This window comes from Alligator sinensis, unplaced genomic scaffold (assembly GCF_000455745.1).
Source record: "Alligator sinensis unplaced genomic scaffold, ASM45574v1 scaffold288_1, whole genome shotgun sequence".
Classification (NCBI taxonomy): Eukaryota; Metazoa; Chordata; order Crocodylia; family Alligatoridae; genus Alligator; species Alligator sinensis.
This window is the reverse complement of record NW_005841876.1, coordinates 1118819-1131059: the sequence shown is the minus strand read 5'-3', so window position 1 is coordinate 1131059 and position 12241 is coordinate 1118819. Positions and strand designations below refer to the sequence as shown.

At 38.9% G+C, this 12241-nt stretch overlaps 1 protein-coding gene across 2 annotated transcripts in view; it reads left to right on the top strand.

Annotated features, from left to right (window-relative positions):
* Positions 1–11450, top strand: part of COL4A1 (collagen type IV alpha 1 chain) — a 118517-nt gene extending 107067 nt beyond the window's left edge. For both annotated transcript variants that reach the window (XM_014527883.1, XM_025196078.1), the window contains exons 47-51: positions 1927–2139; positions 3244–3421; positions 6056–6170; positions 7330–7502; positions 10049–11450. In XM_014527883.1, the coding sequence (XP_014383369.1) occupies positions 1927–2139; positions 3244–3421; positions 6056–6170; positions 7330–7502; positions 10049–10130 (761 nt within the window). In that variant the 3' untranslated portion in view covers positions 10131–11450. The remainder of the gene's footprint in view (positions 1–1926; positions 2140–3243; positions 3422–6055; positions 6171–7329; positions 7503–10048) is intronic.
* The last annotated feature ends 791 nt before the right edge of the window (positions 11451–12241 follow it).

Below are 12241 nucleotides of genomic sequence, written 5' to 3'. Positions count from 1 at the left end.
AAAAAGCCTGCTGGTTTACATTGGTTTATTTTTCCTCAATGGCCAACTGATCCCAACAAAAAGTTACAGCTTCTAGATTAAAATTTCTGTAACTCCATAAGAAATGAGTCCAAAATAACTTTGTTCCTCTAAACCATAAGGGCTTTATGGGCCAGAGTTTCTGTAGAACAATAGAGGACATATCTGGGTGTGGGTGTCCCTGTGACAAGGATCCTGCAAGGACCATTGAGACAGCCTGAAGAACTTGCATTCTTAAGGGAAGATCCTTCGGGACAGCATGACCTCTTTTTCCAGTGCATCCAACCTATGTTGTCGGTGGGATAGAGATTAAGATTGTGTGAAATTTTGACGAGCATTTTGTTTCGAAGCTGTTTTGATGCATTTCGAGCTTGAAACTGTGAAATTGAAAGGAAACAAAAAGCTTTGAAACAGGTTTGAAAGGAAATGAGGGCACCTGAAATGTTTCAAAGCAGCCCAGTGGTGGGAGGCAGGGGTGAGCCAGGGCTGCGCTCTGAGCGGCTCCGCAGAGCCATGGAACTCAGCCTGGCAGCGGGAGGCGCAGAGCAGCCCTGGCTTTGCCCACCTCCCACCGCCGGGCTGTGCTCCGAGTGGCTCCACAGTCCCATGGAGCTCAGCCAAGTGGCGGGAGGCAGAGCGCAGCCCTGGCTCTGCCCTGCCTTCTGCCACCAGGCCAGATGACAGGCGGTTGCCGCTGTTGCCTGGGGCCAGCAGCAGCATCAGTCTTCCCAGGTACTGGGCGTGGGCTGTGCCCAGCTCTGGTCCCAGGTGACAGCGGCAGCTTCCTGTCATCTAGTGCAGATCCAGGGGCCCGCACCCCCTGGATCTGCATGCCAGATGACAGGAGGCTGCCGCTGCCAGCAAGTGTCATGAGTTTTGCTTTTTAAAGTTTTAGGTGCAGGTTCTGAGAAACCTGTATACCTATCTCCTTGAAGCTTGGCAGGCATCATGCCCTCAGAAGGGGCTATCATCCCTGCAATTTTCATGCACATCAGGCAAGAAATAACAAAGTTTTAGGTATTTTCATCATTCCCAATTTTAGCTTATGGACAAAGTGTCGAAACATGTCGAATCAGAGAAACTGTTTCAACAAAACGAAACAGGACAGCGCTTTGAAACAAAATGAAATGAAACACTGCCTCTTTGAAATGGTGAAATGGACATCAAAATGAAATGATGGTGTTTTGCGCAGCCCTAATAGAGATGAGCCAGAAACTCTCCTCCTTGGCCCTCCCTGCATCATTTTAAGTGATACTGTACACACAAATTTGAAACTTCCATGTATTATTTTGCATGTTGAAAAATACAAAGGAGGCACAATGTGTCCACATTATCATTGCAGGAAACACATTTCCTTTTTGAAACTCTTCATTTTCATAGCTCTAATACTGTATTAAACCATTTTTTTTCATTTAATATGTATTGCAATTTGCTGCAAATAATTCAGTTCCTTAATAATGATTAACAGGCAGACAGAAGTTCTCTGGCTGCCATTAATTTCAGCCTCATCTGAAGTTGGAACTTTTTTCTGTAGACATTCTGCAAAACATTTAATAAGCAGAGTACTTTGTTTTCACTTTCACTGTTTGAATTATTTTACTGTATATGTGAGAGTGTAAGGAGTTAGGGAACAAACAGTACTGAACAAAGTCCACCTAGCTCCCTTCTCTCCCCGCCTCCCCTCCCACACTTCATTCTATTTTAAGATGAAATGCCAAACATTTTGCCAAGCTTGGTTTCCTGATAGGTTTAAAATTTATCATTGAGTGTCTGCATAGTCTGCACAGCAGAGTGCAGTATCAATATAGTAGCTACATAATTTGATCACGGATATGAAATTGACTCAGGGACTAGTTAACATTTTTAGAGACAAAAAAATGTGGTAAAATGTGAATTTCTCTGTTGCAGGCCCAAGAGGATACCCAGGCCCACCAGGCCCTGATGGTTTACCTGGGGCAATGGGTTTACCAGGTGCAGCATCTGTTGCTCATGGTTTCCTTGTTACTAGACACAGTCAAACCACTGAAGAACCAGCATGTCCATTTGGAACTAAACTCATGTACTATGGTTACTCCTTGCTTTATGTACAAGGCAATGAAAGGGCACATGGTCAGGATTTGGGTAAGAGAACACAGAATGAATCATTTCAGATGTTTGCATACATTGCCAATGACTGTGCTGTACAGTTTTATTCCACTGCAAACTAAACAAATGCAGCTCCTATTAATACACTTGTATTTCAGGGACAGGATAAATGACACCATTGCATTTAGCACTCTTAGCGCTTTATACTTGTGCAGTATTATACAAATGTATATTAATACACAGAGGAAACACTGAATTTTTTTATTAGGAAGCCTCAGAAATGTAAGAATGGCCTTTTCCTTGCTTTGCCCTGATGTTTCTGAGGCATGTTATCATCAAAATTATGACATTTGAGAGCTCAGATACATACATAGAATTCCAATTGACTTTGGTGGGAAACAGGTAGAAGCCAAAAGCATACTGGGTTGTATTAACAGGAGCATCAACTGCAAATGAAGGGAAGTGATTCTGCTGCTCTATTCAGCACTGGTGAGTCCTTACCTAGAATATTGTGTCCAGTTTTGGGCCCATCACTTCAAGAAAGGTGTGGAGAGATTGGAAAGAGTCCAACAGTGATAAAAAGGAATAGAATCCCAGAAAGCATGACTTGTGAGAAAAGACTGAAAGAACTAGGGCCCAGAGAAGAGAAGACTAATGGGAGGGAGGGAGGGATTTGATAACACTCTTCAAATACCTAAAGAATGATAGAGAAGATGGAGATAGCCTAGTCTCAAGCTGCAGCTGGGGGAATTTAGGCTGGATATTAAGAAGAAATTTATGACCATGAAGGTAGTCAGGCATTGGAACAGGCAACGTAAAGAAGTTGCGGAATCATCATCCCTGAAATTTTTCAAAAGTGGATTAGACAAACACGTAATCCTTTCCAGACCTATTTCCCTATGAAAAGGATCATATTATTATGATCCTATGCTGCCCCTTAGGTCATGATCTAGAACCTAGTGGGATTTTACTTTGAGTCAGGGAATTTAATTAAGTCATGTAACGAGTTTCAGAATTAAGGGTGCAATTTAACGCCTTAAATATTACAGAATGTGACCACAGTTCATTAATTGAAATAAGCCAGATGCCACTTTTTAATAGAAAGAAGTTAACACATGAATCATTTATTTGTACCTTCAGGCACAGCAGGAAGCTGTCTTCGTAAATTTAGCACAATGCCTTTCTTATTTTGCAACATCAACAATGTATGCAACTTTGCATCAAGGAATGACTATTCCTACTGGCTGTCTACTCCTGAACCCATGCCAATGAGTATGGCTCCTATCACAGGTGACAATATCAAGCCATTCATCAGTCGGTAAGTACTGCTTCTATTGAAATTGCTGAAGACCTATTAAAAATGCAGTGACTGAAAAAATTTTCTTCAAAATATATATTAATAGAAAATGGTTTTAAAGAACTATAAAAGAAATGTCAGGAAAAATCCTTATTCAGAAAATCCTTACTCAGAATTTTCTAATTTTTTTATATAGAAATATTTAAATGGATTTTTTTTCCCTTTTTGCTGGAATTGGATGAAAATGCAAATGCTTGCTCGCTTGTTTTCTTCTAAAAACAGTAGGGCAAATCCAAACCAGAAAATATTATTTTGATACAAACTGAAATAGAAATTTTATTTAATATGTTAAAAATTCTGCATAAAAGTGAATTAAACAATAAACAGAATTTGAATTGTATTCAAAATTTATTTTACAAGTTATTCCTGTGTTTTCATCAACCAGATAGCTTTTCAAGGTTCAGTATGTTTTCCTGTTTGAATTGTTCCATGTCAGCTTTATTTGTCAAGCCATGTGCTTCCACACTTTGTTCAGTACTTTGAATATTGCTTTGATGCTTCAATATAACCATTGTTGTCTGCTGTAAAGCACACTATATTGCAGAGGTACCCAGTTGCAGTATATATACTAATCATCTACTTCTTGTAGAGATAGACTATCAGCTGTCAAAAATAGATATCATGCCATTGAAAATAATTGACATAGGTTAACACCATCAGAGGATTTGGCCCTACATTTTTTAATCATTTCCTCTGTTCCTTCTATACTTAATTTCTCTCTCTCGTAAAATGCTAACAAACTATGGGCCAGTTCTTTTAAATGTATGTGACAGTATAACTTCCCCAGACAAGCTGTATAGCTGGACCCTGCTTATATGTACTAGTTCTTTATTTAATTCTATTTTTGGTGCCTATTTTAGTGAGCATCAAAATGTAGGTGCACCCAATATTTTCAAACATATATCATGATTCTGGCTGCTTGTGTTTCGGAGATGCTTTAAAGCAGCATGATTTTTCAGAAAGGCCTGAATGCCTGTCTTCTGAAGGCTAAGCCACTTAAAATGTTGTCAGTCAGGCACCCAAAATCACCCTGGCTAACTTTAGAAATCTTGACCTTAAAAGCCAGTATTGAATATTTGCTTTAAATTATCCACTGCCTTCTGCGTATGGAGCACCTTCCTTAGATGCTATGCAGTGTTGTTGCATAGCATCACTGGACCCTGGATACTAAAGGATCAAAGTAGGAATAGCACAGGATGAGATGATTCTAATGTGCTCTTTTATGTCTGCACATGCTGAGTGTAATTTCAAAGCAGAAGGCTTTGTGTTCTTTCAGTTTCTTTTTTTTAAGACTGTTAAAACACCAATATCCTGTATCCAGAAATTGAAAAGATGTAGAAGTGTCACTTGCCCATCTAGATTCAAGGGACTTTTTTGTTCTGAGGTCCTTCACTGATGCATCAGAAATCTTTTGAAGTAATACAGAGACAACTTTTACATTTTTCTGTTTCTCCCCCTACTTCTCTTCCTTTGTGGTGTTTCCTAAAATAAAAGTCCATAACTACCTTGCCGTTTCTTAAAATAACCATACAGCCTTTGTGCTTGAGTTGAAGGCAGCATACATATCCATGTGAGACAGAAGACATTCACCCTGAATATCTTTGCTTTTGTGGATTTATCAGAATCTAACTTAATCCTTGTTGCACTCACCCACTTTACCAGTCTGATGATAAAATCTAGTTACTCACTTTTTTAGTTGCCTTGAACCAAGAGGTCAGTGCTTAATACAAGGAGCTATTTTAGGATTGTACAAGCAAGGAACTGGTTGTCCTAATCCAATGCCAAATATATCGACCCACTGAATTGTAATTGCAATCACAACTGCCATTTATTATTACCTTTTTGGCACTTTAAGAAAAAGAGAGAGACAGAGACAACCGGCCCCCAAAGAATGACTAGACTTTTTGTTTACTTTATGTCCCAGTAGTTAAGAAATACAATATTCTTACCAGACTTAAAAGGATAATTGTTTGCAAATATCTCTGAAGGTTTGTATTTCAAGTCCAGTGCTCTAGTTGGTTGGCTAGCTGTCGTTTACTCAGAGATAAGGACCACAGACTTAAACAAAAGGCACTTGTGCAGGGAATGCATACAAAAGATTCTCTTTATATCTTTGATTGGTTTCCAAAATAAGTTTTAGTTCCTGCAAGAGTGCTGGTATACTCTTTAGAAGTTGCATCAGGTCAATGTGTCACTGTTATTTGGTCCTGTCTTAAACAGACTTTCTTGTCATGATTGCTTGAGGACTTTCGTGTTTGATCATTTCACCGCCTGGGTGAAACAACAATATAGTACAAATGCTGCCTTTGAAAAATATAATTATAGAGAAAAATGGGATACTTAAACTTACGTAAATAATCAGTTTATACTTTTTGGGTGAAGACAGTAAAAATAATGAAACTTGGGTATTCAACTGTCCCTAATTAATAGGGGAAAAATGACTGGATTGCTGGTATTCCTGTTGAAATAGTCTGCTTTGGTTCTGTTATTTGACATATTGTGATACTAAATTTCTTGTTGCAATAATTCTTGAAAGGAGACACAAAGAGTTACTATCAAAGTACATAGAGTTTCTTTATGTCCCATTCTTCATAGATGCTCTGTATGCGAGGCTCCTGCCATGGTAATAGCGGTTCACAGTCAAACAGTTCAAATACCATTATGCCCTGAAGGCTGGAGTTCACTTTGGATTGGTTACTCCTTTGTAATGGTAAGTGTACTGTGATATAACCTGGGTTGTTTGATAGATTTATTGCATTTGTAAAGATATGGCTATCCAGGCCACTTCAGAGAAATGAGGCGGTGGAATAGGTCTGTGCTTTTTCTGGTGACTTTAAAAGGATGTTTATTACTTAGTTGCTATGTTAGAATAATTTAGTAATAATTCTTGCTGTAATTCCTTGCCAAGTAGTTTGCCTCATGAAACTTACCATTCTTACATCATTCATAGGTTTAGTACAGATACAAAGGACCAAATGAACATGGTGACTACATGCCTTACAATTACTTCACTGTATCCAGGCTGTAGCACTTTCCTAGAGCAATATAAACCTAATGCTTGGACTATTCCTCCTTTCTTTATGAAAGGACCTGTTTTAAAATATAATTTTAACCTTGGGTCCAATCTCTGTTGTTCTATGGCACCAAATACTGTATTGGGTTTGATTGCAGCTCAGTCTGGCATACTTGAGCTAGCTTCAATCTAGCTAGCTCAGATACTGGTAGTAGTCATGGAGCTCACTGAGAGCTGGAAAGGTCACCTGGGAGCTTGAGTAAAAACTGAGGAAGCTAGGCTATGCTGCGTGCTGTACTGCTCAGCCCAGCCTAGCACTGGTACTAGTTACCAGTACCTTAGTTAGCTAGTAGAGCTGTGCAAAGCTTTGGTCCCTGATTCGATTCGGCCGTACTCAGTGGCTGAATCTCCAAATCCGAATTGAATCAGGAGACCCTTTAATCTCTGTGAATCAAATCGGAGCCCTCCAAATCCAATCAAATACGGCCCGTTTTGCACACCCCTACTAGCTAGCGTCAAACTAGGCCAGCACTGGTTGCAATGACACTTTTGACTGACATGCTCCCTTTCTTATGGACATCTCTGTGGACCCTAGCTTACTGCACTTTCCCTGATTGCCTTCAACTTCATGCTCCTTCCAAGGCCCAAGATACCCTGCCCTTGTTATCCCATTCATAGATTCCTCCCAACCTTCCTAGAATCCCTTCTCCCCACATCGGTGAAATATTTTTTCAGAGCAGGAAAAAAGAAAGCAGGACATTCTCTCCCACTTCACAGAAAAGATGGAAGGAAATACACTACTATAATTAAAGAATTAACTATTTCTAATCTAGTTGCATTTTTTGCATTTCCTCAGCATACCAGCGCTGGTGCCGAGGGCTCTGGGCAGGCTCTGGCGTCTCCAGGTTCTTGTTTAGAGGAGTTCCGCAGTGCTCCTTTTATAGAATGCCATGGTCGGGGAACTTGTAACTACTACGCAAATGCTTACAGCTTCTGGCTTGCCACTATAGAGAGAAACGAGATGTTCAGGTAAGTTATGGCTGATTTTTCCTTTAAAAAAATCAATATTTGTGGTTCGGTGCACATTTGTAAGAGCAACAATCTGAGATTAGTTTCAGAATAATAAGAGCAGTGTTCTAGAGCAGTGGTTCTCAACCTTCTTAGACTCAAGTGCCCCCTCAGAAAATGCCAGCTCTTTGCTTTTGTTTGTTTCTTGACTAGAAATATAATAGAGCAATTCTTCTGCTGAAAAGAACTGAGAGAGGCCACAGCAGTCCAGAAATGTTTTTAACACTACTGTTCCTATTTGAAATCTCCAGGTTTATCTTGTTTGCACACCTAACGGTGCTAATATTGTGTGGCACCCCACAGCACCCTTGAAAGAATCTCAAGGTGCCCCAGTGTGCCATGGCACCATGGTGGAGAATCATTGTCCTATAGTTTAATAATAATAGTCCAATTATTGGCTGAAGTCCATCTGGATGTATTCAGTTATCATTTTTATAACAATGATATCACAAAATATCTTTGAGGGGGAATAGTATATTTTGCAGTATCTACAGCATGTAATGCTTGCAGTATTTCTTTCAGAAATATCTAAGAGTGTTCCTGTTTCCACTCCACCTGACTTTCACTTGTGTGACCTCAGTCATTGTTGGCATAGATTGATGTCCTGATTAAAATTAACTTAGAGCACACCTCATTGGTATATATTATCACTTAAGTTAGGGCAGATATTAGCACATATTAGAACAACTACAAATTAGAACAAATATTAAATTTTGTTTAAAGACAGGGAACTTTAAGAGCTTGAACAATTATTTACTGTCCACCCGTGCAAAGAATGACTTCGCTGGAGGAAGTCTCTTGCTGTATAATGCTCCAGTAATTGAGAGAGGGTAGGGTTTCTTAGGATGATACCTTTTACTGGATTGACTATGTAGTTGGGGATAAACCTGGATCAGGAATAAACAGAAATGCTGCTGTCAGTAGTTCCCACAGTAGGCAGCTATTATGGTGCCTCACTGCTAGGTAGTTAAGAATTCATAACCTGTTTGTCAATAGCAAACAGCAACTCCAGAGGCAGATGTAACTTGTATTATTAGTATTTTACCTTTGATTCTTTAAAGCAGGGGTGGGCAAAATATGGCCTAGGGGCTGGCCAGGCCGTTCTATCCAGCCCGCAGGGCCCGTAAAAAATTTAGAAAATTAATATTCATCTGCCCTGGGCTGCCTGTCATGCGGTCCTCGATGGCTTGCCAAAACTCAGTAAGCGGCCTTCTGCCCAAAATAATTGCCCGCCCCTGCTTTAAAGGGTAATTTTCTACCAGGTTGGTTAAAGCTTTCTCAGTTTAGGGATTTCTGTCATCTGTCTGCTACTTTTTCATACAGGTATTATGCTGAGTACGCTAGTGTAAATGGGTCATCTGTCCAAGCCCTGAGTGAAAATTCACCCTTTTGCAAAGGAGCCTGTTCACAATGTCAGTGCCATTTAGGTTCCAAATGGGGTGAGGAGCACAAGCCTTGTGCAACCCTTCCTCCATCATGTATGAATAAATATCTCAGCACAATTCACGGTTTGACCCACACAGACCTTAATAATTCAAGTATACAGAATAAATATATGTCCCCAAGTTTTCTTTAAGCAACTCCTTAGATTTGAAGAGCAGACAAAACTAATATTCCATGCTAGGGTAAAAATTGATCCTTAATAAAGACTAAGCCTATTCAGAAGAAAATATAGAAAAGCCAGCAGTCGCGCTTGTATCCATGGTGTCTCACACAGAGCTTCATTCATATGCCTGGTTTATGGTTGGTTTCTCCTTCTACTAAATCAGTACAGCACTGACTAAGGGACCAGCCCTACGACTCTGACTCACCTCCAGGCATTACTAAACTAAAAGGATGTAACTGATTTGAAAAAAATGCACATCTGTTTCAAAATATTTTACCTCTGTTTTTTATGAGTACCTCCTTGCAGCTAAGCTTACTATAGAGACCAAAAAACCCTGGATCCCAAAATATCATTTATCTGACTTCACTTGTTGCATTGTCATTTAAGTGAGTGTTTCACACAGGACCAGTGAAGGGAGAAGCATCTTAAAAATAATAAAGTGTTTCTTGTAGAACCAGAAATGTTAATAGGGGGACCCGTGGGAAGTCTGTTACCTTAAATTACTTGTAATATTAAAAAAAGACAAAAAAAAAAGCCAAGCAATCAAAAACTAAGAAGAAAAAAAAATATCCTGCCAACAGTTTATATATTTCTAAGACTACAGATTAAATAAGTAGTATTTCCCAGTTTAAGAAAAAAACTCATTAGACAACTCTGAACCAGTTGGAAATCACCAATTATTATAACTGATTTTCCAGCGGAAGTGGTCAGATGTCTGAAGTGAGCCAGCCACTTGAAAGTGAAGGTGTTGAGGGGATAGAAATAAGAGTATTTAACTCAGCTGCTGGTTTCTTGATACAAACTTAGCCACCATCTTGCGATATTGCCTCCTTCACAATAAGCCTGCAAAGTGGTGTTTTGGTACTACCCATCACTGAGAGTTCTTTTCTTTTTTCACTAGGAAACCTGCTCCTTCAACTCTGAAAGCGGGGGACCTACTCTCAAACATTAGCCGATGTCAAGTCTGTATGAGGAAAACATAATGACTAGAATTTCAATTAATTTCACACAACATGGTGCTATTTGTTTAACAGCAATGAAGCCTAGACATGTATCATATGTACCTCATTGTTGTCCCATATGAAAACAGTAAAGTGCCTTTTAGGAACTTGCATAACTAACACACACTGCTTTACTGGCCCTGTACTCGCTGAAGAAGAAAAGAGACAAGAAAGATAAGCTTCAAATGTTGACATGCCAAATGGCACTTTTGATCAAATAAATTTTTTATATAAATGTTGTGCACTGATAGTATAAAATGCCAGAGTTCATCCAGAAAAACACAAAGGTGCTAGGAGGTATGCAGTTCAGTTTTATACTGTTTGACTCCCTTTCTAATTCTTGTATTATATAGCTCAGTTTTTCTTCCCCAGATACACTTCTTGTTACCAATGTCTAACTGTCCCAAAATTTCAGATTCTTGGGCATGTATGTATTGTTCCTGTACAAAGTAATACTGATGTAAAGAAGAGTTTTGGGATTACAGGCTATGGGTAAGCAGCAAGTATCCATGTTTTCAAAACAAAGGGTGCCATTTTTCTGTTTGTATTTCCTACCCCTACCTTTGTCCTGCTGTGTTAAGTGGGGCTACAGGTAAAAGGAATGATTTGCCAAACTGAGTCTGTAAATGGGCAATTAAGTGTTTCTGCTATGTTTGGTACTATGCAGTTTCTTCATGTGGCAGTAAGTAGAACAAACTCCTGTGGAATAAAGAATGGTCCAATAGTGGGTCAGAAAAAAATATAAATATATATATATTAGTAATTTATATAGATGTCAACAATTAGGCAAATCAAGCTTTGTTTGTTATAATTTGAAAAAGAAGCTTACGTAAGTTTTCCTCTTTTTTAGTGTCAGTGTTAAATGTCAACATATCTAAAGTGAAATATCTTTGTCACATAGCTCTTTGCAGTACCGAAGTCTGTAAATTGCAGAGAATGAACACAGGTTAATAGCTATTTGTGTTTATTTTAGTAAGCCATGCTTTAAGCTTACAATGTTTATTCGGTATTTCAAATATTCAGGGTTTTAAACGCTAATCACACTGAATGACTTGATCTTGGAAATTTTAAAAGGCCTTACTTTTGTTAATATTGTTTAAAAAATCCTATTCAAAGTGGTCTAAGAAATAGGTCTATTGAATTTCTATGAAAATATAGGGAGGTTTCAGCACATCTGTGTCTAAGATTTTTTATAGAACATGATCATGCAGATACCAAAATGCCAAGGCCTTTTATGTAATTTCTTTAATGTGTATTTCGTAAGAATTCAAGTTTGTAATAAAACTATTTGTGTAAAAAAAAGTTTTACCTATTTGTTACTAGTGCTTATCCAGCAACGAAAGCATTATTTCTTTCTCAGTCACTAATAAATGCATGAGCTTGATACAATCCCAGATCATTTTTGTTTTGCATCTCATGCAGGTGTCGGCAGTATCTTGATATGAGGAACTACAGATGCAGCATTGGCCATGTCAACTGTTAACTTTTCAAGGGATTGTCATCTTATTTTAAGTAGGCAAAAATAGATCTTGATTTAAAATTTCAGGTTTATATTTTTGTCCCACTCTTACAAAGAGTGATTATAGAAAGTAATATCTGGTGAATCTGAATGGAAACTGCCCGCTTGCTTCAGGAGCAATGGAAGTTTTGCCAGACTCTCATTTCCCTTATAAATACCACCAAACAGCACACACAGTTCTCACACCACTGTATTTTCTTGGAGACCCCCTTGGAGACCAAATAGGAAACTCGCTTTGTTTTTGGAGGCAGAATGTAGAAAAAGAATTTTTTTTTTCCAGAGTCCAGTGAAGTCCTGGAAACATAGTGTCCAGAAAGTATGGCATCACAGGAGACACTGTGGGTGAGCCAGCAGGAGCTTTGTGCTGTGGTAGGAAAGCAACAAGGCTAAGTCCCAGCCCCTTGCAAAGTAATAGGAATTAGGGTTACCATACATCCAGGTTTTCCCAGGCATGTCCTCTTTTTGGCTCTTCTCATCTCCATCCGGGCAGTTTCTTAAAATATCTGCAAATGTCCGGGATTTTGTTTTGCCTCTGCTTTCCCAGCAATTCCCAGTTTACCCCAGCAAGAAGCTG